The sequence below is a fragment of the Neopelma chrysocephalum genome, unplaced genomic scaffold (assembly GCF_003984885.1).
Source record: "Neopelma chrysocephalum unplaced genomic scaffold, ASM398488v2 Primary Assembly neopelma1_24, whole genome shotgun sequence".
Classification (NCBI taxonomy): domain Eukaryota; kingdom Metazoa; phylum Chordata; class Aves; order Passeriformes; family Pipridae; genus Neopelma; species Neopelma chrysocephalum.
This window is the reverse complement of record NW_020897693.1, coordinates 5,603,723-5,629,865: the sequence shown is the minus strand read 5'-3', so window position 1 is coordinate 5,629,865 and position 26,143 is coordinate 5,603,723. Positions and strand designations below refer to the sequence as shown.

The 26,143-nt window shown below is 36.0% G+C and overlaps 1 protein-coding gene across 15 annotated transcripts in view; it reads left to right on the top strand.

Moving 5' to 3' along the window:
• The window catches only part of SOX6 (SRY-box 6), a 376,930-nt gene extending 351,197 nt beyond the window's left edge, over positions 1–25,733 (top strand). For 13 of the 15 annotated variants that reach the window (XM_027700993.1, XM_027700982.1, XM_027701004.1 and 10 more), the window contains 3 exons: positions 8,234–8,467; positions 11,200–11,416; positions 18,788–25,733. In XM_027700993.1, coding sequence (XP_027556794.1) covers positions 8,234–8,467; positions 11,200–11,416; positions 18,788–19,091 — 755 coding nt within the window. In that variant the 3' untranslated portion in view covers positions 19,092–25,733. The remainder of the gene's footprint in view (positions 1–8,233; positions 8,468–11,199; positions 11,417–18,787) is intronic. The other 2 variants (XM_027701036.1, XM_027700955.1) reach the window with 1 other exon arrangement.
• The last annotated feature ends 410 nt before the right edge of the window (positions 25,734–26,143 follow it).

The window sequence follows — 26,143 nt, the reverse complement described above, 5'->3', positions numbered from 1 at the left end:
AAAGTATTAGCCTGAAGAGTTTTTCCTAATATTTATTAATACTTGTTAATTTACAGCTCCTGTTATCATGCTACTTTTGCTTCTCTCCCCTCATGATATATTATTTACTAATTATATTATCAATTATTGTAATATCAGCACCCCATGTGAAAGGCAAGGAAAAATGGCATATGTGTATTCTAGCCCTAGGTCTTTGCCATCTAATTACTGATGTGATACGACAACTGAGAACAGCAAACATTGGATGGAAGGAATTAGTTATATTGATACAAAGAATGATGTATCATTCAGAAAGTGACAAATTATTGAAGATTGAATCTATGAAATGGGTCACTAAAGCAGTGACTACAACACATTAAAATCTTTTGCAAAGTATTCTGCATTTCATTAATATCAGGTAATTTGAGGGAGGTGTTTTTGTAAAGCTCTCTCCCATTGTAAATGTAGTTGCCTTTTACAAACTGCATGGTATTTAAGTTTCTAAAATTCATTGTGTTGCTAAAAAACATGTGAGCAAGCAAAGAACAGTGTTCAGTCACACCTTGAACAACGCATCCATCAAATATGAAACCAGACTGCCTTCTTTCTCTGTGCTGAATTCCTGTCTGTCATTTCTCCATCTTAAAAAAACCCAAAGCATTGACTGAAATATGAATGGATAATGTCCTATGGCCCTTGTTCAGGCAGGATTTCTTTCAACAAAAACCTGTTAGGGATGACTAAAGACTGAAGAATCAATTCCTGTGTTTTAAATCAGTATCGAGATGTTCTGAATGTTCTAGGTGACACTCGTGTCATGAGAAATTTGAAATTATATGAATAACAGCTCTACTGGCAGTCAAGTTGTTACTTTTATGGAAACATTTTTATGTTAAGTAGACTCATGCATCCCTCTTTTTATTATTTGGACTTTGCATATGATTAGTATAATAACAATAATTTCTTAGCTGTTAGAACAGCAGTTTTTCTGAAAAAGAAAATAAAATAAATAGATCTTGTCAAATACCTAACAATGATTATTACAATTATTTCTCTTGGGTTTGGCTGTTTTGTCCGTATTTTCCTTTCTGTGGGCCTCTATTTTCCTCAATTGAGTATGAAATAAAATATCAAAGGGAAACAACCGTACTGTTTGTGGGAATGTTGATTGGCAATCCCTCGCTTCTGGCATGATAACTTAGGCTGAGTAACTTTCAACTTAAATATGTTTCACATTTCTTTTCTATCAATAATATCTATGTCAGAATGGGGTTGTTAGCATTTAATTAATTATCTGTGAAGGGTCTTGAAGTCTATAAGTGGCACATGATTGAAAAATCTGATGACACTTAAACACCTCCCTAAATTTATGGAAGAGACTGTTTCTTCATCCCAATTTCTATATAGATGTTTCATGGGTCTTCACAGAGTAACTTCTTATGCTCTTATGTTAGAGCACATGCGTAACTGTGTCAGCCACAAAGAGCTTAAGTCAGGCCTTAAGCACTATTAATTCAGTTAATATTCCATGTTATTTAAAGCATTATTGTATTGTTTTAGTGCATTCCATGCCAATTTTCCATGAGGGTAAGTTTTGCCATAAAATGTGGTCAAGAAATCTAAACTGTTTGTTTAAGCCATCAAGCAAGTAGCTGCATTTAGCAGTTTTAATTTATTTAAGTAATACAGATTTGGGAACGGCTGGCTGTGGAGCATGGATGTGCTAGTTGCTTATTTAGAAGTATTGTTTCAGTATTTAGTATGGCCCAACTAACAATTCAGCTTTAAACGCTGGTGAGTGAACTGCTACCAATGGTGGAGCTGAGACCAGTTGCTTTGATTTCACACTCAGCAGATATTTCACTATTAATTTTAGCTTTAGATTTTCAAAGGGGGAAAGATATTTATGCAGGTTATGAGGATGGCTGTGAAAAACAATGCTGTGTTTTAATTGAGATTAAGAATTTTGCTTGCATATGTAAAACAAATGTACTAAAAAAAGTAAACTCGCTGCCACCAAAACTGAAAACAAGGCACTTTGGAAAATATATGCTGATATATAACTGGCTAGAATTTCCTTCATTTTGCAAAGCCACGAGCCACATGCATCAGCTCACCACAAAGTCATTAGGTCTTTTTAAACTCAGATGAAAAACATTAACAAATACCACAAAAGGCTTTAGTATGGCCCCTTTGTTCATTCACATATGGCAGTTTATAACTCCTGCACCACTTGGGTCGTGTGTTTGTTTAAGCTGCCTCCATCAGGCCAGCCCTGAAAGAACAAAAGACATCTTGAGCGATCCTAAGCAGGAAATGGGCTAATCTAAACATGGCTTGTGACACTATAAGTAGAATAGAAAGGGGAGGGATTGATTAGTCATTAATGTCCAATTGACTCCATATGGATGCTGCAATAATAAGGCCTTTTTCAGTGCAGTAGCGGAGTTATTGAATTAGAGGTTTATGTTTCCTCAGAGCTGACCTTAGGGAATTCCCATTTGGTTCTTCTTGTTGATGTTTTAAAGAGAATGGAGTCTCTTAACAGGAAAAATAGAAGTCTTATCATAACCAAGTGGTTGTAGCTAACTTGTGCTGGAGTATATTCCCACCCTTTAGTATTTACTTAGCACGTTTCAGAACCCTTGCAGGTGAAAATTTTAGTGGCCATTTAAATATTCTAGTATTTCATGAGTTGCTCGTGGCTTTCTCAATTTTTCTCCCCTTTCATTCACTGACATGCAGCCTGTAAGAAATGTTCGGTGCTCAAATTCAGCTGACTAATATTTGTTTAGCATTTAGAATAAAAGGAATTTGACAAACAGAACATTTGTGTTACCGTGTGACCACAGGCACCCCTGTCCCAAACCTAGTCGTTTCCAGGTGGGTATTTTGCCAGTGATAACAAGACATCACTGACAATAGTTCATGGGGTGCCCACTTATATTGCCTGTCTTGCTAATAATAAAGAATGAGAAAGTCTGAATGTGGTTGGGCATGAAGAAGTAAGAGGCAGGCAAGGGGGGCAAAACAGATAAATGTTACACTGTAAATGCTACATGTCTGATTACAGTGAAGCATTAGCAATAGTAATTTTTGCAACTTTCTCTAAATTAAACATTGAACTTTTAAATATATCTGTATTTTTCCCAAAGGCTGCATCTGTCTGTGCACAGGTTAAGAACGGGACAGGGGACTGCCAAGCCGGTTTTTCATGCTCCCTTTTTTTATGGCATTTCCATGTTTAGGAGTAACCCATCTCTTGCAATAAAAGAGCGGTTCCTGTTTGTATGTTTATTGGGTTCTAGTCTCTGCAATGCAAGCTTCTAGCAGTGCTAGTTGTATTACCACAGACAGGCCAGATATTTTGGAGGTCGCATCAGTATTTTCCAAAGTAGACAAATATGTCACTTCAGTTTAATGAATAACTGATGATAGGAGCTTTACTACTAACCAGTCATTTTTACACTAGGAACCTAGAAAGATTGTCTTTATTTCTATGTATCCTATCTTGGTATGTGTCCATGGGAGATGATCTGCAGTATGCTCTGTAGATAGGCAGATTCATTATCAGGGGGGAGTCAAAAGAAACGTATCACTTCAAACATGAATCAATGGCCATAGAGTGAAGAGTAATTAAGGGATAACAGAGTGACTGATAAAAATCTCTTTTTGCTGTCACTTCTTTTCTCTGTTTTCCTCATCTTTTTTCTCACCCTTTTTTTCCCCCTCCATTCTATCACTTTTATTATTGTTTCTGTTCTGGTAACATGTAAAAGCCCAGTCTGAGGTTTTGTTGTTGAGGATGTTTAAAATGGAAGGTAAATCCGCGTCTTGTTAAAGACAGTAGGATTAACCCTAGTTTGGCCAGGATTTCAGGAAATATGCTAAGAGGTAGGCATTTTAGGCACAGTCCTAAGATTCTTTTCATTATTAAATGTTAAAAATTCAGATAAAGGCAGGAATAAATAAATAAGCAATGTAACATTGTATGTTTCTTAACATTTACTTCACATGAAAATATTTATCTTTCCTGTTGATGATCAGATTCTTTAATCTTTCTAATGTTATCTGATTAGAAAGCAGTCTCTTTAGGAACAAAAATATTTTTTCAAATTATTTTCACAAAGCTGTGATTTATTTTTAGATTTATTCTTCGATGTTCTCAATATTGCCCCTAAAGAGTAGTCTGGAATTCAGCTTTCACAAAGGGGTTGCCTGCCATATATCCACAAAAAGTGATCATTCTCCTTTAGTTGTAAATCATTAAAGTCATGACAAGTTGAGCAAATGCAAAGGATGTAGGAAGTGAGGCACTGCACATGTTCAGAAGCTAAAAGTGTCACTTTGAGAACAGCCTCTGTCTTTAGGCCAAAGTATAGACTTTGCCAACTAAGCCACTAGGGCAGCCAACCTGTACTGCTTTTGCAATAATTATAAATTCTGACCAAGCTCTTAATTCTGGAAATCCCTCCCCCTGTGATTGTGCTATGAACAGTAACTAGCAGATAGAGCAATAGAGAGACAATTACCAACTTCCTCCTCTCATCTCGCCCTTCACTGGTAGTACTTTTCCATTTTATCTGTTATTTTTTGTTTATTATTTATTAGACTTTCCTGAAAATATTTTCAGAAAGACACCTACTTCTTTGCAGTTATATATATATTTACTTTTAAAATTTCAGGGGTCTCTTTCAGCCTCTGTCAATAATAAATATAATTATCACAACAGGGAAAACCCCCATACTTTGTTAAAGCTGTTGAAATTGTTTATATAGGGCGCACAATACTGTCAAAATATCTGATTGACAGGATGAAGTACCTGAGAACAACCAGTTTGAAAGCTTGTTCTTACGTGTTTCAACTTGTAAGACCTCTCTGACTGTATGTGTATTTGTATCATTAGCACCTGATTTCTAAGCTAAAAAGGTACTGAGACTTTCTGACTCCCCTACTGATATGGTTTGAAGCTGGCTCCCTGCCAAGTCTCCAAACCTTACCACCAGAAGTCCCCCCCCCAACAAAAAAAAACCTCAGGGAGAAGAGGGAGAAAAAAAACTAAGAAAAACCCGAAAACGAGAGAGAGAACAACCAAACTGATATATATAAATATATTTACACTTATATACGATTTCACAAGGGAAAGGGAAAGGGGAAGGGGAAAAGGAACAAAACTAAAATAAAAAAAAAAAAGAAATATATATATATATATATCCCAATCAGTAGCCCGAGATCTAGTAACTAAAGAACAAAAGAGTTAGCAAAGAAGATATCTCGCTACTCTCCTGGGACAACCGAGAGTCGCTCCGGAACGATCGCCGGCAACCTCTGTCTCCCAAGGTCGGCAAGGCCTAGCCAGGCCTCGCTCCCCAACACGGCAGAATCAACAGCAGGGAACCTGCACCTCCAAGCCGCCGGAAGGAAAGAGAGCGAAGGCCTCTCCTCCTCTCTTCTTATAGTCTGGCTTACGTAAAAATCGTAGGGAATACTGGGTAAATCTGGACCCTTCCTTGGTTACAAACTGGTCACCAAGGAAGGCCTAGCCCAAACCACCACACCTACATGAATTATTTTATTGTAATGTTTTATATTTGCTGAATATAATTCTGTAGTTTTGAGAACGTTAGAAGCTAGGTTGGAGATTATATTACTTTAGTTATTTGCAGAAATTAATTTTGCAAATGCTTTTGTGATGGCCTGTAGGTCAACTGTTAAATATTCCCTCAGCGATCAAGCACAAAGAACATCAACTCTTTGACTGCTTTTTCAAGTTCTTCAAGTATGGGCTTAAAGCAGATGCAGCGAGAGTTTCTTGACCTTCTGGGGATGGTTGTAATTTATCACTCCAATTATGAATTGTTTTCTAACATAACCTTTCTCTGAAAAAAGGTAATTTATGGTGGATTTTTTTTCTTCCCCCCACCATGTTTTTGTTTGTTTGTTTTCATTCTATCTAAATTATATCTGGATTAAAAAGCCACCTATAATCTTTATCCCAGTAAAACTACTCTTTGCCTGCATTAAGACTTAAAAGTCAGGCCAAAATTGTGTTAGAAAGGGCTAAAGATGAACTTCTATGTAGCCATAATGAATAAGGACCTTTGGGAAAGTAAAAGATGGAAAAACATCATATGGATTCAAATATATCTTCTTCCCTTTGCTGTGAGTAGAGTAGTTGAATAACAAATGACAACTTTTGCGTGAGTAATAATTTATATTTTTTTTGTCACAAACTTCCTAATTGCCCGCATACTAGTAACACATTTTTATAGTATTATTTTAAAATACAGGACAACCATTACATATATATTTGACATTTCTCAAATTGTATCAATAAATATTTCAGTGTTGACTTACTATGTTTGTAACTTACTTAAGTTTCACAATATATATCCTCTCTCAAAAGATGGTATCTTTGATATACCTGTGGTCCAAGCCATCTGACAACAACTCATGAACCACTCATACCCTTAAATTGGTCCTACCTGCAGGTTGCTCAGCAAAACTCCTTTTTTCAATAAAAAGCTAACTGCAGCCTCCTGTAAATGCAGAACACCTGTAGCATGGTACTTAGAATAGTATTAAAATAGTTTTGCATCTCACATTTGCCACAAACGTGTCTTCTTTTATGTGCATACAGGTAGTTATACAAATTGCCAAATTGGTGTCAGTTGTAAAGTAATGGCATCAGAGGCATCATAAATTACCAGGGTGATCCTCAGGAGAAGACACTGCTGTATGAGAATGAGTTTTTTGCTCTCAGGGTAATGTATGTCTTCATCTGGCCCAGTAGTCAGCATATTGCCCTGTGTTAATGGATATAGTCAGCTTGAAACTACACTACATTTCACTGCACAATAAACATGGCTGTCAACACCATATAAAACAAAATCAATTTATCCTGTATGGTCAGTGCGTTTTAAATGAAATTAATGTACTGTGAGCCTGGTGGCAAACAGGTAGTGTATTAGTTATGCATCCTCTAATTTAGAACCTTTTTTCATGTAGATGCGTTGCCTATATAGAATTTTTAAAAAGGTACACATACATATATAATGTGTTTACTCTGAATTAAAAAATTAATTTTTGCACAACTAAAAACCTGTGAGTCAGTCACTAGAATCAGCAAAACTGCAGTGTTTTACTTATTGTAAAGAATTAATCTTGTATTATTTAGCAGATAAATTTGTGTTGGGAGCTGTAATAGTGTACAAAAAAAAAGGAGGCCTATTGCTGTCCTAATTTCTTGTAAAGTATCTTGCTTTTTCAAAGTATTGGATTATATGAACAGTTTGATGAGGTCTAAGACTTAAGTATGTCACACTCTCATCGTAAACACTTTTAACTTTTTTTTACAGCTAAGGTATAACTCTAAAAACATATGTTATCATCACAATTGCACAAGTTTTTTTCCCATAAAAGCATGTCTTGGTTATCTGTTTCTTCTGTATTAAGTGGTTCTATACTTCACATTCAGCTCTGTGAACTCTAAACCCCCATGAAGCTTTGCTGTTTGTGGTCAAGAAACAGCTCTGGATGCATTCAAAAAACCAGTTAAGATTGGCATGTACAAGTTGAATTGATGGCAGATAAAGACACATAAAAGCACAGCAGGCTTGGAGCTGGAGTGCTTGCCTCCCACTCTAGAAGCTCCAGGATGCTGCGCATATACCTGTTGTTGGAGGCAGAGAGTTTTATTACATATATGTGATTGAATGCTCCAAGGCACATCTAAAATTCAGCCAAGGCAGATGCAACTTTAAAATGTTCAGCTCTAAATATAATCAGATCCATACAACTAGCAGCATGTACCTGGTGTACTATATCATTTATTTTGTGAAATGTTTGGCATGTACTTCACTGCTGAAGCAGCAAAGTCATTGCAAATGGCTTGTGTGAACAGGTCGACATCGGTTGAGATTCTCAAGTATAACTTTTATGCGAGTTTTGTTGAGCATTCAGAGCGTGTATCTTATGTTAAAGTCTTTATCAAATCTCCATACCTTAACTGGAGAAATACCGGTGTGATTTAATTCCTCTCTCTGGTGTTGGGTCATCTCAGATGGGCGAGCCTGATCCGTTACACTGAAACCACTCTTTAGTCTATCTTTCTCTGCCTCTCTCTCTCATAAATCTGGCAGCAAAGAGGGAGAGAGAGTAAGGGGCTAAAATAACCAGAGCACTGAAAGCACTTGCATAATCCACATAATAATGTTTTGCATCCATCTTGTTTCTTCCTGCCCTGACGTTCCAGGGAGTAAAGCAGTGAATGGCTCTGCCGCTAAACTACAGCAGTATTATTGTTGGCCAACAGGAGGTGCCACGGTGGCTGAAGCCCGGGTCTACCGGGACTCACGGGGCCGCGCCAGCAGCGAGCCCCACATCAAGCGGCCGATGAACGCCTTCATGGTCTGGGCCAAGGATGAGCGCCGGAAAATCCTCCAGGCCTTCCCTGACATGCACAACTCCAACATCAGCAAAATCCTAGGTAAGTGCAAGGCAGTGGGCGACAAGTCGTGATGGTGACTGAACCAAAACTGAGGGACGCCCTGAAGGCTCTGCTGTAGCAGTGGCAGTTGGCAAAAGTTGGGGATTCTGGGAGCTGGGGAAAGCTGAGATTATTTATATTGATGACACAGGCTAGCTACTTACATTTGGAAATGCAACTTACAAGGGTGTACAGTGATAGGACATGGGGGAATGGCTTCGAACTGAAAGAGTGCAAGTTTAGACTAGATATTAGGAAGAAATTCTTTGCTATGGAGGTGGTGAGGCACTGGAACAGGTTTTCCAGAGAAGTTGTGGATGTCCCATCCCTGAGAGTGTTCAAGGACAGGCTGGATGGTGCTTTGAGCAACCTGGTCTAGTGAAAGGTGTCCCTGGCCTTCCAATCCAAACTGTCCTATATGAACTTCTCTAATTTTAGGACATATTTATTTGTTCACTGAAATTGGAATTACAGAAACCTATAGAAATGAACACTCATGGGTTGTGTTCATTTTAATTCCCTTCCCTTTGCCTTTCTGCCCCTTCCCTAATGCTTTTTATTCTCAACAGCAGTCACAACATGCTTTAAAACAAAAGGAACATTTTGTGAAATCTGTTGCAAAAGTGTATCCTGATAAAGGGTCTAATTTCAAGATCCCTTTAGAATGCATCTGAACTCCTAATTACCTGAATGCAAAATGGTTCTTGCTAGAGTAAATAGTGGGAAAAAATTAATAAAGTACAAAATCAAAATCAAAGGTTTTTGTCAGACAGTGCAGTGTCAAAGAAAGAAATCTAGCACAGTTCAAAAGAACTGTACATACATACTTTCCCACATGCAAAATGATGTTTGGTTCAAAAGTGTTGCAATGTTCAAAAAGCTAACCACTGGAATCATGCAATTAATATATTGCTTAGGTAAAAGACACCATAGTTAATATTTAAATTGTATAGATTGGTACATTTGAGGAATATAACATGGATTATGTTTTGCCACTGTGCAAATAAATGGATTCCTTTTTGAGAAATTTTGATTTGCTTTTTAAGACACCTCAAGAGAATTAGAAACATACGTGAGAATGAGTGGTGAAACGTTAAAACCTATATTTGCTTTCTGAGTCTTTGAAGTGGAAGACAGATTCCAAATGTAACTCGTAATAAATAAAAGTAAAAATCAGGTTTCCTCTGTAATCATTATATTGTAAACTCTTAGTTCAAATACATTCTTACCAAAGTTTGTTTCATTTTAGTTCAATCAGAGGCAAGAATACATACAAATAAATGTTACTTTGTCCTAAAACTTCCAAAATCTAACTTAGTAGTTCTCATATTTTTGTCTGCCATATAAGTAAGTTATATGAATAGCCTTTCAGTTTTGTATAAAACCTTCACTGTTTCAGTGTTGGCAGCCGTAGGGAATCTATATTATTTGTGTGCATTCTGTGAAAAAAACTATTAGGAGCATAGTAACTGTATTCATTAAAATGTAAACTTCCAGCATAAATATTTCAGAAGTGCCAGCAACTGAGTGTTTGTTAACCATGGAATTAACCTGTCAGTATCTGCTCTGCCACAAATAAGTCTATGTCCATACAATATCTGTGCAACTTTTCCAGGACAATGAGAAAAGAAACTGAAACATTAGAACTGACACAGGGTATTGCTGGCTACAGATAATATTTATACAACTTTTCCATTTGTTGATGTACGATAAATGTTGGTAAAAGAATAGCTTCCACCCACGTTTACCACAGCTGTAATCGTTTTATTCATCTAAAAGACACCAAAAAGCTATTTTCTGCATTTCTTTTTCCCTGTAAAAAAATATCCCATCTCTATTCAAGTGTTTAGATAGCTCCTTATAAACAATACAAGAGATCTGAATACTTTTTCCTCTTCCTGTGTACACTGTGTTCATTTTTTAACTTTTTTATTGGTGCGGCTTTCAATGAGAGTTTACAGTACCTGAAGTGGTGTATATAATTACAATGTGCTTTCTGTTTTACTTTTTACCTTTTTAATGTAAGTTTTTAAAATGTAACTTTCTCAATCCAATTCTGTGTATTCATTACATCTGGCTGGAAGGTAATATGCATAATAGGATTTAAAATATAGTAAGGTGTCAATATTATGCCAGGCTTATATCAGAAGATTAGTAAATTTAAGACACTCAGACAGCAAGGGATTGTTCATAGTTTTGCTGAGTCTATAAGGTTTGATACCTTTTTGCTGCTACATAGCAAGATATTAATATCTCTTAGCAGGAGTGTATAAACCAAATTTTCATAAAAATATCAAAGAAGCATGTATCCCTAGGCAATGTGTTAGGCTTTTAACAGTAAAAGGATGGCTGTAGACCTTCCTTAACCATTGTACTGTGCGTGATATTGCAGAGGTATGGAATTATCCACAGATTAATGCTCATATTGTAAAAAATTAAATAGTCTATTTTGCAGAACAAGGCTGAGATTTTGAGACTTAACTATTGATTTTAAGTGAACCTATTTAATGGAGATTTACATATGTTTGGTCTGCAGCAATATCTGAAAGTCAAGGTTCTTTTAAGGTGTCTCAGGTTGTGAAAGCCAAAATGTGTGCAGACTGATGTAAATCTAAATCAGTTTATTCAATTAACTTAATTAAAATTTATTATGATGAAAAGGCATGCTGAATGTGTATGTGTAAAGCTAAACCTGCTTTGCTTGAGCACTCACAAGTATTTTGTGTTAATAGGATCTCGCTGGAAGTCCATGTCAAATCAAGAGAAACAACCTTATTATGAAGAGCAGGCACGGCTAAGTAAAATCCACCTAGAAAAGTATCCTAATTACAAATACAAACCTCGACCAAAACGTACCTGCATTGTTGATGGAAAGAAATTGCGTATTGGTGAATACAAACAACTGATGAGGTCTCGAAGACAGGAGATGAGGCAGTTTTTTACCGTAGGGTGAGTACAATAGTTGTAATTGTTTTCGAAGACAGAGCATGCTGTTTGAAACCAAATAGACTTATCTGTTTAAGTCACTGACTAATGTTATTTAGAAGGTAAGGATTTGAACCAGTAAAACCTTATTAAAAACATAAGATGGAATATGGAGCTATCAGCTTGCCACTGAATGCTGATTGTAAGACTGATTGTGGAATTCTTTAAAGTCAAAAGAAGTTGTTTCCCATTAGCCTGAAAGGTTTGAATCATGTCTTTTGTGAGTTATTAGTAAGCTAATCCATTCTGGGTTAGTAATGACTCCAGGATCATTTCCTAAATTAAGAAAAGAACAAAGAGAAAAACAAAAAAGGTTATTCCTGTGTAGAATAAGGAGTCAGGGGAGGGGGAAAAGGAAGAGGAGTAATAGCAGTTGCATTAGCAATATACATGAATGTAAGATATCATAGCATGAAGCTATTAGGAAACTTGCTATATATAGAACTGTGAAAAGAATATCTTAAATAATCAGTTTTAGGAACACTCTTTCAAGTAGTGCATAGATAGACCGAGTAGATTTACAACACAGAATATATGGCTAAAAAAAATTCCTGACACAGTTTTAAAAACATTGTGTGTGTTTTTAGGGGTATTTCCTCTAGTGTTCAGCAAAGAAAGAAGCTGTATGAAAGATCAACAGGCTAAAGATAACAGAAGTCCAATGAAACAACTGCACCATAACTGATTTCTCTCTGCCATTTTTTTATGAATTAATCTGTGATGCTTAGTGCTCTAACACAATGTTTCTGGTGATTTCCAAAGAGTCTAAAAGCTATCTCCAGTGCCAGCCTTTCCAAATTCACAATGTTCTGCTTATTTCTCTAATCACAATAGTCTCCTTTTGTTGGGTGCTTCACTACCAGATAATTGACCTTGACGTCGATTATGTGCCCTCATTTTTGGCTTGGGATGCTGAACTCCTGTTGCAGTCAATTATTTTGTGGTACAGCCTGCAACAATGTGGTCTCTTTCTTCAATCAGTAAATAGAAGTGGTTTTGGTATCTTGAAATAGCCTTCCAGTCTATAGTTATGACATTGTTTTTTATTCTTCAGTCTAAGGGAAATTATTTACTAATGGGCTTTCACCAAAATTGCACATAGAACTCTAAATAGAAATCTGAATTTATACAATACCTCACAAATTATAGTCAGATTGAGGTAATGAAATTTTAGTTTACGTCTTCCAAAACAGATTAACAGACCAAATCACATCTAGACAAGAAATGCAAAAGAAATACCAAAACAGCAGTCTGAACGCTTTGAGAATTGTTTGCTAATTCAAAACAATATTAAGCAGTAGCATTTTTCACATTATTAGTGGTGGCTAAATAAAGAGCTGAATATGGAGGATGGATTTAAGAAAGTTCTAAAATTGCCTACTTAAAGAGTGATATTTCTATTATAAATATATATATATATAAGAAAACTATTCAAAGTTAAACTACTGGTGTAACCTAAATGTGACATCTTCCTCATAGATCAGTGTGATCACAAAGACCATGAAGATGATCGTCATTTTCTTGAAAGTATTTGTTCTAATTCCTATGTATACTTTCCCTTCACCATGATCTGTTCATGTTGAAGAAGTTTAAAGTAAAAGTAAATTACCTTTGTGCACTTATACAGTGGTGCAGTGGACTTTACTGAAAACAATGACTTTTAGTTATGCAAGTGACGAAAAAAGGAGTGTGAAATCTAATGAATGCATTCAATAAAGGTGAAATGAGATCTACCTTGCCATTTAATGTGAATATAGAGTTTGGTACTGAGGAATCACAGGCTGTAATTTTAGAAAATTATGTTATGCATTTCTGTGACTTCCCACTGTTGCCCTAAATTCCCCCTTTCCCTAAAGAAAAATTTAAAACAAAATTATTGGAAGACACCAAGCAAAATTAGTGAAAAAACCAGACTAACGGCTTTTTTGAACTGAAACATAAAACATAGAATCATTTGTCTCAGAAGAATAGTTCATTGAGTAATAAAAAGCAACATTTCATCCAAATCAGATTATAACTAAGTGAAACACAGTAACTGAGCTCATTAACTTCTTAAACTTACTCTTCCCTGTGTTTAACATAAATATCACATAAAACATCAGCTGGAACAGTTTTCCTAACTGACCTCACACACCCATCATTTTTCCACTGTTTTGATGGAACGGCATAAATCATCCTTCGGAACTGTAGACATGAGAGTTGAGACGGAGTTTCCTTCTCAAAATGAAATAGGAGACAAATGTGGTTTTTCAGATTGAATATACTCTGTATTTACAGTAAATATTTCACTGCAAGATAGAGAACAAAAGTATAAAATAGACTCCAGTGAAATGTGCCAAGTGCTTCATGCTGCTTGAAGTACTGATGTTTTTTCTTTTTTTTTTTAAAGAACAAACCAATTAAGTTGGGACTGGGTATGTCAAAATGGCAACAAAATATTGTCACAGAATGAAAAGACAAATAGATGTATGAAGAGTAAGATAAACATTCAAAACAGGTGGCTAGAGGAAAGTGTAAAAAGCAAGAAAAATTATATTTTTTCATATTTCTGTTTGCATTTTTCTTATACCAAATGCACGTTTATGTCTCAGGCAATCCAGTCAAGGCTAGTTCCTATCAGATTCCCTTAGGTGAGCTGCTGACTAACAGAATAATTTTGCTATGGGTACAACTAAAACAACCCCCACCACAAACATGGAGTTTTACACTGCTTGAACTTTTATGATGCAAAAAGCTCATACTGCTTACTTCAGTGAGCTGCACTCTTTCATAAACATTGGTAAGATGCAGAAACTAGCCAGGCTTTAAAAAAAAAAAAAAAGAGAAATAAGCTAATGAATGGCCAAGTTCTGTTCTGATTTTTGAAGAAAAGCTTCCAAAGAATTGAAAGAGAGTGAAGATTTCTTGGAATAGGTTGGACAGGAAATTAATGTTTTGAGATAAATGTCACATATTTGATAGACTAGCACAAAAATCTAGGAACTGCCAAGTATTTTAAAGAACAGAGTCAAACTTAAAATGTGCAGAGGTCTTCTATTGCATCCCTACATGAATGCATTTTGTTCCAATGAGGCAGATAATATACTGAAATAATTCATGCTTAATGCAGAGTATATTAAAAAAATTGCTGGTTTCAATCTAGTGGAAGCTGAATCTGAAGCCAGCTATGTCTTTAAAATAATTGAGTTATTTTTAATAGTAAAATTATTAATGGAAGTCATGAATGATAACTTCAGCATAAGTTAATCCCTAAACAGACTTCAAGTGATTTACAATTTATCTTCAATAGTAGTTTTTTGTAATGCATAAATAAATGTGAACTAACAAATGGATCATATATAAACCATAAATTCAGACATTTTGAGTTAAGAATCTGTCTTTTGGTGCTTTGTCTTACAAAAATAATCCATCTTTCAGTCATTTTTACAGTCTAATACACTCTAAATCCAAGTATATGCTATATACATTTCTCTAAAAATGATGTAAGCAGTAACTTTTTTTTTTTTTGGTGTTTTACCAGTGTAAGATGTTTAGAATAAAGCCTTTATAGTGTTTATAACTACTGTACACACATAGTCTGAATGTTGCTAGACTACGGTTTTGAATAAGGCTGTAATATTATACTCCTGTAGCTTGAACTTAAAGCAAGTACACAATGGGTGCTTTTGTGAGATTTACTGTTATTTCATTCCGTATGGGAATGTAAGTTTCAGGGGTGTGTAGCTTATAAGCATTTTCCTTAATGCAATCAATTTTTATTTCAGTCATTTAAAGAGCTGTCAAAAATATGGTTGGGAAGGGATCAGAAAACAATGGTAATTTGCCAATTTAAATGTTTAGATAGTTTTGCAAAAGTCAAAAGTGGAACATTCTCCATGGAAAATCCTAAGACCATTAATGCCATAAACTTGTGAGCAGGTCAGTTCATCTACGAATGTTCCTGTTATCTCCATTTTTACATTTACCTAACCAAATCTTTGGCCCCAGAGTGGACAGACAGATTAACAATCCTTGCAAAGCAGAGGTGACATCTAGTAATTGGCCACATAAGGATTTCTTTGTCAAAGAGGAGATGGTGGAGACAGGAGTGGTTTGAAGCCAGGGTATGTAGCCATGTGTCACCACCATTCCTCACAGATCTGAAGAGATCAGAAGATTAATGTTGGATTCTGGAAATCTTAACCAGACAGCAAACATCCTTGCTTTAACGATGTGCAACTGAGCTGAATTGTAACCTGTAGCCTGCAGTAAATTTTTATTTCCCCACTCCAAGGTTCTATGATAGGCAAAACTATAGCTAGACAATGATTACATGTGTGGAATTTAATTTTGTACTATTAATATAAATGCTTTTAAATGACCAGAGCCATAGGTTAGAAACTCCCAACTCTTCCTTTCAGGGAGAGTAGTGGGAATTTAAATAAATGCTTTGATTCCCCTCCGAATTTAATTGCTTCAGAAGTGATAACACTCATCTCCAGAAACATGTGCCATCCATATAGTTTGTGATATCTTAAAATAAGGCTTTCTGGGATGAAATGTAGCAACTAGAGCAGAATTTACAGTGACAGCCTGATCAGCTCTAAATAATAACAGGTATTAAGTAAGAGGTAGGTGTCCAGTTACTGGGGGTGTGTAGGTGCCCATGTGTAAGTGCTACCAAATTTTTGCTAGCAAATGGGTAGCAATTTGAGACCCTTTCCAATTAGGTGGTACAGTTACCACATGTTTACAGTTCCACGGTGAGATATAGGTAATTTAAAGTTATTACCCAGCCAGCAGCAGGCATGCACAGCACGTCCGATTTTTGTTTAACACGTAAAAAAGGACTGCGTTTATAAATGACAAACTCAGTAAGCCTTTAACTTCCCTGTTACACCAATCAAGTTTTTTACTATTAGATTCATTCTATAGTTTGCCATGCATTTCATGTGTTCTCAAGTAAAATATATCTCTGTAAAATTGGCTTCTTTATGCTCAGATGATGTGCTCCGTTAATACTCTGAAATGGGTGGTACTTGAAACAAGTGTACCCAGTCCCATTGAAATGTGGATATACAAAAGAGTTTTACTGATTTGATAGGTATTTGAAAGAATGCCAGAATTTTTTAATCTGTCCTTTAGACCTTAACGCTGACAATCATTATTTTATCAAGATATCTCACAGCACTGTCTTAAACAGACACTTTTATTGTTCTTGCTGCTTGTAAAAAAGGCAATTTGCTTCTGAAAAAATGCAAACTTTTTGGGTTGGAGGGGTAGAGGTGGTTATTAGTGTTCTGATAATGTCATTTATAACACAAGAGAGTCTTGCACTCAGTCATTCTTTGAGTATATTCTACAACTTCTGTTACAGCAGTTGTGAAAACTTTTCTCAAAGCGTCTTTTGGGCATTAATATTATGGTGTTCTTTGATGAACAACTGACAATGTTTTGTTTTTCTGAATTTATTTATTCTAAGAAATACTGGAAAAAGATTAGTACCAGCAGTTGTTAGATGGGCAGATTAGAATGTATGGCCTGGTCACAACTACGTAGAATTTTTCTGTTGACCATATGTGGGTTTCTTTTTCCTTTGCTTTGTGGAAACATTCATTAACATGAACATTTTCTGTATCTAAAAGTTGTGGAGGAGATATGTGTGGGGTTTTAGCAGTAATAGTTTATACTCTTGACAACATGCAATCCTAAACCAGAAATGCTCCCATGCGAGGTAGGTGTTCAATTTTATGGATAAAGTATTGAAAGATATTTGCAGAAAATCACTTGCAAGCAAATACATTGGCTGAAAATTGTTTTCACAGAACATTTATCAGACCATTTAAAAAGTGAAAATTTAGTGAAAAATCCCAAGCTGTTTGTAAATCATCTGCAAATCATCATTTGCAAACAGGAGTATAATGACTGTGTCAAATGAATTACTGCAATGTTTTTGCTTGCTGCTAGCCAGGTGTACCATACTTACACAACAGATGTTTGAATTTCTCAAGCTGTGCAGAGGCTTTAAGAGTCAGGCTAGCAGTACCAGCAATGACAGTACTACAAGCTATTTTAGTGTTATCTTACACAGAGTGTTCATGGTTTGACTGTCTGTCTCAGTTCCCAAACTTGAAGGACTTCAAGTAACTCTGTACTATGATACTTATCAAAATTAGAGTTTGATCAATGAACAACAAATACTCAACATTTAGGGTCTTGTTAACAAGCTTAACATTACTTTGTCTATTGATTTAGCCAATTATTAAGAATTTGTCTGAGAGGTTGGTTTATGAAATATCCTTTTGAATTTAGTATAGAATGACACTGCGATCAAGAAGTTGCAGATTCATTAGACTATTCAATTGTATCTGACACTGTTTCTCCTGCTAAAATTCTATAATAGTTCACTGGGTCAATATTGCTCGAAAGAAGGTTGGGAATACATTGGAATATATGACTCTTTAAATAGATTATCCAAATAGGCTTCAGAAAGGTTATATCCCTTCTTTTTCTCTTAGCTTTACTAAAGGTAATGATCCAGAAACAATATGGGAATATTTGTATGAGTAGTTTAATATAGAAAGTACTTTATTAGTTAATTAACCCAAAATGTAAGAAGTAGATTTAGTTAATGTGTAGCCAATAAGGGCTTGACCATAGAACAGGTTCAGCAAACTGACCTTTTCTCAGAAAGGCACTTGAATATACATATTTTACTGTAAGAAGAGACATCACATCACTTAGTACAACTACGTGCATGCTTACAGTAAATCTTGTGCTGAATTTCTTGGCTGGCAGTGATAAAAGTCAAATTTAGTTTATGTGTGATATTGCTCCACTATGCTTAAAATCACGCACATGAGAAAAGACAGCGTTACATCTTGCAAAGTTAGATACTGGAAGGTAAGGTGTGTTAGAAGTAGAAGTATTGCACCCTTAATTGAGTCTTACCATGTATTTGCATTGTCACAATAAGTCACATCTGACATTGGGTCTTCAGGACCCAATGAATTTCTGAATTTCTGTAGACTGTCTGTACCATAGAAAAAAGAACATCTGTTCTTTTTGTCGAGTACTTTGCTTCAAAAACCCAAATGCTAATTCACATTATGGTTGAAATAAACACATAAAATACACGAAAGAATCAATGTCTGGTAGTTACTAAACACTTTACCCTTCAGTTGTCCTCTGGGGGAGAGGAGATGAACCAATACCACATAGCACCAATCTGTGAGCCCTGGAGGAATGCACGCAGCCTTTCTAGGAAACCATCTGCTTTTCTTTCATTTGGACTTGCAGAAGGTCTTCCCCCTCTAAACACAGGAAATCACGATTCCCTCTTGTTTTTCCTTGCAGACAACAGCCTCAGATTCCAATCACCACGGGAACGGGAGTTGTCTACCCTGGTGCTATTACCATGGCGACTACCACGCCATCACCTCAGATGACATCGGATTGCTCGAGCACCTCTGCCAGCCCTGAGCCCAGCATCCCCGTCATCCAGAGCACTTATGGTATGAAGACGGACAGCGGAAGCCTCGCTGGAAATGAAATGATAAATGGAGAGGATGAAATAGAAATGTACGAGGACTATGAGGATGATCCCAAATCAGACTATAGTAGCGAAAACGAAGCCCATGAGGCAGTCAGTGCCAACTGAGGAGTGTTCACAGAATTAAAGTACTCAGACTCATTTGGGTTTTTTTGGGGTTTTTTTGAACAAAAGTTCTTAAAGAGCCTGCATGCATGTGTGGCTCCTACAGTTACATCAGCAGAATGGTCTTAAATGTTTCTTATCGTGTGAGACAGATTGTTTCCCTAATTTTTCATGAACTTGGGTTTTTTTTTTTGTTTTTGTTTTGTTTTGGTTGTTTTTTTTTTAATTTAGATGAAGACATAAATATCAGACATCAGGACTTGAAAACTTATATGAATCAATAGCTGTCTTACAAGTCTTACCTTTTGTCTTTTTCTGTTTGGATGCTGATAAAGGTTTAAGTTACTGTTTTAGATGGGGGTTTTACATTCTCACTCAGGTATGCTGTGCCAGCCTACAGGTTGTGAATGTGTTTTTATTCTGGATTATTTTAAAAAACAAAAACTGCAGATTTCATATTGTGAAATAGAACAAGTCCACAAGTGTGCACATCTGTGCATCATAGCTCGTCTTTAAAAAATAGTCTCTGAATTCCATTTTTTTTCCATGTGTATAGCTGAACTTCTGATGTGCCAAACTTTTCATAACTTTTGAATCTTAACATTTAAAAAAAAAAGTCTTAAAGGAGACACTGTAAAGTCTTAGACAATCCTTTGGCATCTTAAAAAAATTATATATAAACCCTAATTTTTTTCCAGAATATGGTGAAGTACTCAGGAATCTGGAGACAGGATACTCTTAAGTAGTGAACATGGTTGCCATAGTGCATGTGCCCAATTGCTTTTGCCTCTTGATGTGCCATTAGTGTGAAATTTTAAGTAAGCACAAAAGAGCGATCACCAGCTATGGACGGGCCTGTCTTAACAGTGTGAGGCCACCTCTGATTACATTCTCTATCCCTTTGCTTTTAACCCTTGCATTCAGTCTTAACATATTTTCTCTTAAATAATTTATTCATTCCAGAATGTCAAGGGTCCAAATACTTAATATTTATTTTTAAAAGTACAGTTGGTGGCATTACACTTGCAATTCCTTATTGATATTTTTAACAGCCCCTTCTTTCTCCTCCCCTAAATCACACAGGTATATGAAAATAAAAGTGCACCTGCTACTAAAATGAACATAACTTTTATGAATGAGAAATTCAGTTGTTCCTCTAACATTGTATGTTCAAGGAGCACTTAGAAACACTGCTATATGTAATTCAAAATAAAGTGAGTACTTTTATATCCGCATAGAGTACAAATATTCCTAAAAAAGTGTTTGTAGTTATAAACCTCTATACTTAGACAGCAAGGGCAGATGTTAAATCCAAATTGCATTTGGAGTCCACCGTGATGAATTTTTAGGGCCTGAGGAATCCTGCAGTGAATCATGACTCCATACATCATGTTTCTGTTGCCACCTGAAGGAACTGTGTGATACCTTAAGTATTTATGCAGTGATTTATATGTGAGACTCTTAATGGGGGAGGGAAGGCTACCCAAATATCTAATTTCAAAGCTGGGAAAATGGTTAATCAAAAGTATTTATTGAATATTAGTCATGTGGGAATGTGACTTTTCAAGTGCTTGTCAAGTGCTTTGAGATCTTTGGACATTAGGTGCTATAGAAATTAAAAATTTTTTGTAATACTTCTAGAAACAGTGCAATTGCTGGAGAAAATTCTGGGGTATATATGAGAAAGATATTCAAAGATTGTAAATCTATTAAATTGCAAAGACAGAGGAGAAATTGCCTTTATTTTTGTCCCTCATACTCCACTCTTCTTCACAAATATATCACTGTATATATATGCAGATCCAACAGGCCTGATGAATAAATGTGCTCAACTCCCGCAGCTTTTATTTTGAATTGGATGTTTTCAGCACATTAGTGATAAATCCAGGCTCAGGCTGAGAGGTGTGAGTGAGCCTAGAGCAGCTCCTCTTGAAGTGTGTGGGCATCTTCCCACAGAGCTGCACGGGCTTTGTTTGGGGCCCAGACACCAAAAGAAGTCTGGTGCTAGTGCTGGCCGTCCTTGTGCTGGCATCCCGTCTCGCAGAAATTCTGAGCTGCAGTGACACAATGCTCTGTGGAAGAGCAGTCATTTTCCTCATAGCCCCACTATTACCTGTTTGATCAGAAACAGCCTTTTTTTGCCACTGTAGTAATCGTGTTTCAATGTGAGAGAACTACCCCCAAGACAAAGAAGATTGTTCAATTTACAGGACAATTTATGAAGATAATGACATAGAAACACAGTGGTCAAATTTCTCTGACCATTTTGTGATTTGGAACAAAAAACCTATATTTTTAATATTTATTTAAATGTGTTCTGAGTCCATGTCTAATAAGCAATAAGCTGGTCTAGCCAAGACTTTAAAGGCATATGCTGTGTCATTAGCTGGTGAGCGTCCTCTTTAAGCTGGCTAAGGTACTGATAGAAAGTGATTTTTTGTTCTTACAATTGCTTGGGAATTTGAATTGGTTTTAATACATTCAGCTCAGATTGGGGGGAGGACATCATTGTTTCCTAAAATAAAATAAAATACTATTTATTAATGTCTTACATAATTCTCCAGTTAGAGTTATCTCTCCCTCCCCCCATGTCACTTTCTTTCTCTCTTGCTCTCTTTTTTTCTGGTTTTGTTGCATAGGTAGAATGCTGTATTGCTAGCATTGTATTTTATGTAATTATTTTTTTGCACAAAGGCAAACATTTAGATTAGTTGGTTATTTTTTTTTTTTCATTTTATGACCATGCCAAAATAATATTCTGCAGGCTTGTGGAGAACAAAGGACTGTTCTTTAGGACTGAAACTTGATTTTGCTTGTAGTACAAAAAAAAACACACACTCACAGATGTTGTTTCGTAAGTGTTATAAGCACTGGATATAAATGGTATTTTTTATCACTTCTGACTAATGTGAAACTGTTGTACGAAAACTACATGAACAAAAGTCATCTGTTTCGACTCGTGTGGGCCTGCCTCACAGTTGCCGGATTTGAGTCATTTTTATGTCTTGTTATTTCATTTATTTATGCAAAATACATGTATGTATGAACACTTTGTTTTAGCTCCAGCCCTGCCTCATTGCTGATGCTCTGTATGTTAAAGCCACATTCTTAAAAATGACTGGCTGTTCAGGAATTGCCAGCTGGTAAAAACTGCATTTACTGGCTGGGGGAGTGGGAGGAACAGATTTGAAGCTGAATTGTGCCTATGAGCATGTTATTCTATTTATTAGCCGACATTGGCTCTAAAATGTCAGTAGAAATCAAGGAAGGACAATCATAAGGATAAAACCCAACATTTTTACTTTATTAATCGGAGCTCAAAACAAAGTTTTTGATGAATTTACCATCTCATTTTAGATTTTTTTAAATTGTGTAAATATAACATAGGAAATAGAATTTTATTTTTTGTTCATGGATACTTAGTGAAGTATAAGTTATGTATTTACTTTTGTTCTATATCAGTGTATGTTGGTCCATATTAAATGCTGACAAGTCACTGTACCTCATGTAGATGCTGAATTTACACCCGCAGTGTGAGCGCAGTATTGTGGACCTGTAGCTGGGACAGCAAGATGCCTCACTTGTGCTCTCTCTGATTTTTAATAGCATATTCCACAAGGAGGGAATACTTTCTTCTTCTTCTTTAGAAAGTTGATACATTAAACATGCCAAATTTCTGATACGTTTTATAGGAAACACAGTCTTCTGAATCCAAGTAAAACTGATGACATTTTACTTTTTAAAAAGAATGGCATTTGGAAGTCAAAAGCATCTCTGTGGAAAGATTATAATGACTGACATGGCCCTTGCAATGCAGGCAGGACTCAATAATATACAATCTCTATGTTTTATATTCATTTAATCATGTTATTGTCATATTAGGCTATAATACCAAGGGAAATTGTTCACACAATACATGAAGAGGACTCATGGAATTGCTTTTTAAGCATTTGTGTTTGAGACTCCTTAATAACTGCCTGAAAAAAATAACAACTTCATTCAGGAGCACAAATACAGTAATACTATTTTCTCTGTGAACAGGCAGTTTATTTAACTAACAGATATAATATATTTTCTTTTGGAAAATTATAAAATACTTATTTTCAAGACAAGAACACTCCCAAAACAGTCTGATACCAACTAGAATAGTTCACTTCATATTTTATAAAAGTGGAAGATAAAGGTCATAATGGAAACAGAACTGCTTTCCAGGGTTCAGGTTTACATGGAGAAATAACTGACCAATTGGCCCCTTTCTGGTCTGCCTGTATGTTTGGGCATCACCATCAAGTTTGTGAAACCGCATGCTGAGAATTCACAGGATCACACTGTGTTCCTAAATCAGTGTACTCAGGTGCAGTGTGAGGCGGGGGGAGGGCAAAAGATGGGATTGCTCCGGGATGGGAATGCCAAACAAAAGGCAGCATTAGCCCCAATAAATATGATACCCTGTGCAAAGTGTACAGCAGTCAGCCATGGGCAGTTCCTGCTTTGAAATAAATACAAAACAACCGCCTCCCAATGCCATCTAATCTCTCCAAGCTGGCTTTCTGCTTTTCTTTTTCGGTCGTATCAAAGGCATGGCATTTCAAAATAATTTCCTAGCAAAACATACTACAAGTTTAAGACCCCATCCTCCCCCAGCAAAACACTTATCTACCTGCTTAATATTAAGCATATCAGTCCTTCCGTGGTGGTCTTGAGGACCAGTTAAAGTGTTGGCGTTAAGCGGGGTGGACTTTGCTGAGCCAGGGCCACAGTACAAACAACTGCACTGAAGATGCAGCCAGCAGGATGTATGATAGAGTTCTTCAAAATTTTATGAGAAGTTAATGAATGGGCTTGGACCCCGTGGTGTTTTGCATGCTTTTTTAAGATTCAAGTTGGCACTTAAGCATGTTCTTTTAAAAGAATAATACTATGTGACCTCATTTGATCTTTTACAAAACACTCTTTTTCCTTTAAAAAAACTTCTCCTAACCCTTTTTTTTGGTACAACCCATTAAAATCTGTGATTTTTCTCAGATCAAGATACATTTTTGATATACGGCAATCTCCTGTAACAGAAGAAAAAAAAATTATATGCAAAACCATTTCATTTTAATCCAACGCCCTTTTTTAACTACCAGATTTGTTGGAAATGGTGACAAAGAAGTATTCTGAGATTTCACACGCTGGGTAAAAAGGGGGAGGGGTGGGATGAACTGGGCTAAAGGAAAACTTATCAAATTGGTATTTATGGCAATATGAAAGCTATAAAGCAACTTAGTGACATGGCTTGCTTTGTAATTTCCGCTTTCTAAAAACCACAAGTGAGGTCCTTGGTGCTCTTGGAGTATGGGGAATGTGCAAATATTTAACTGTTTGTATGCTGCACATTGCAGACCTGCTAGTGTGCATTCTCCGTTTGTCTTCCTTTGTCATTTGTGTTTTGCTTTCCAGAAAGCAATGTTTTTTTTCTTGTACTCTTCTTCAGCTTGTAGCAAACTAGAATGCTTAGCATTTATGTTCATTCATTATGTATTTCCCATGTAAAAATTTTTTTATTACATTAAGACAAGCTTATAAGCTGTTACTACATAACTTATCTTACTGTAACTCTTATTTCCTGACATTGTAATTTGTTTGTGATGTATATTGTGAGATTGTACTCTATGTTAATTTAATCAGCACAATTCACTGACATGCTGGACTGACATGCTAGCTGCTGTTTCAAATTGTAAAGTTTGTGTAGAGCTGTTGGGACAACTGAGACTCTCTTGTCAAGGTACTATGCTTTGATTCCTATAGCAACACTGTGGGTGCAGTTCTTAACGGCAAGGGCTGCTTGTTGAACACCCACTGGCTAACTTAATGGGCAGGTTTTCTTTGTAGAAATTCTATATACAATGCAGGTACCTACCTGGGCCCATGGCCAGGAATTATTTGGGCGTTTAGAGGATAAACTAGTGTCTATTGCTGCTTTGAATATGTTTTAAAGTCTGAAAATGTAAATAGTTTATCAAAAAAAATCTTGTACAGTCCAGTGTAAAGTTTTTAAATGAACTTAAAGGTTGCCATCACATCTCACACTCTCCTCTTGACACAGTAAAAAAAAAAGAAAGAAAAAAGTTTGCTAAGGATACTGATTTAAAAAAAATAAATCTGTTCTCAGATTAAAGAAGAGAATAGTTATTCTTAGCTCTGCTTCATTGCATAAACAGACTTCTTGGATTTTGTTGTGCAGTATTGACGTGAGGTAAATTAAATATTAAATAATCTTTCAGTGGTACTTTTAAGAGTCTTCTCCTCCTCTGCCTCAGTTATTAATGGAAAAGACAAAATTGAAAGACACTGTCCATATTCAGTATGTTCTGGTGTACGTTGGCACCTTACCTACATGTTTAGGGTGGGAGGGATTTTTTTAATTTCTTTTTTTTTTTTTTTGCACAAGGTGCTTTCCTGATATGTTAAACATGTCATCCTTGGGTGATACAGTATATGCCATGATAGGGGTTTAGACCCCTCAGGGGAGTGTCTATAAGACTGCCTATTTATGCTCATTTACCTCAAGACTGTCCTCTCTACCCTTAATCTATTCACCATCACTCCATCTTTTGTACTGCTGTTGACACTTACAAATTAAAGATAAATTTTGTTTTAAGAGATGTGCGTGTGACTTCTTCTATGCATCCCTTATCATTCCTTTGAAATTAGTATTAAAGATTGACCATGATGAGGTGATGGACAGGAAAATGCAAGTAAGCCTGTTCAGATGGTCTCTGTTAAACGTAGAGAATGAATTTTCCAGCTCTTATGTTTTCCCCATGCCTTTCCAGTCTATGAAGGCATTTATCAGCCTCTGAAATCCATTCAACACAATATGCTGTAAAAGACATGAATGATAACTAACCTAATTTTATAATATTCACTGAATTCTGTCAATTTTGTGTGCAGGAAGTGCTGTTGGTAGCAACATAGTCTCAGAAGGATTTTTATTCAGTAGAAATGAGACAAAACATTTCTCATGTTTCTTCTTTCTCTGCCTTCCCCTTTTCCTCTGCATATAACATTAA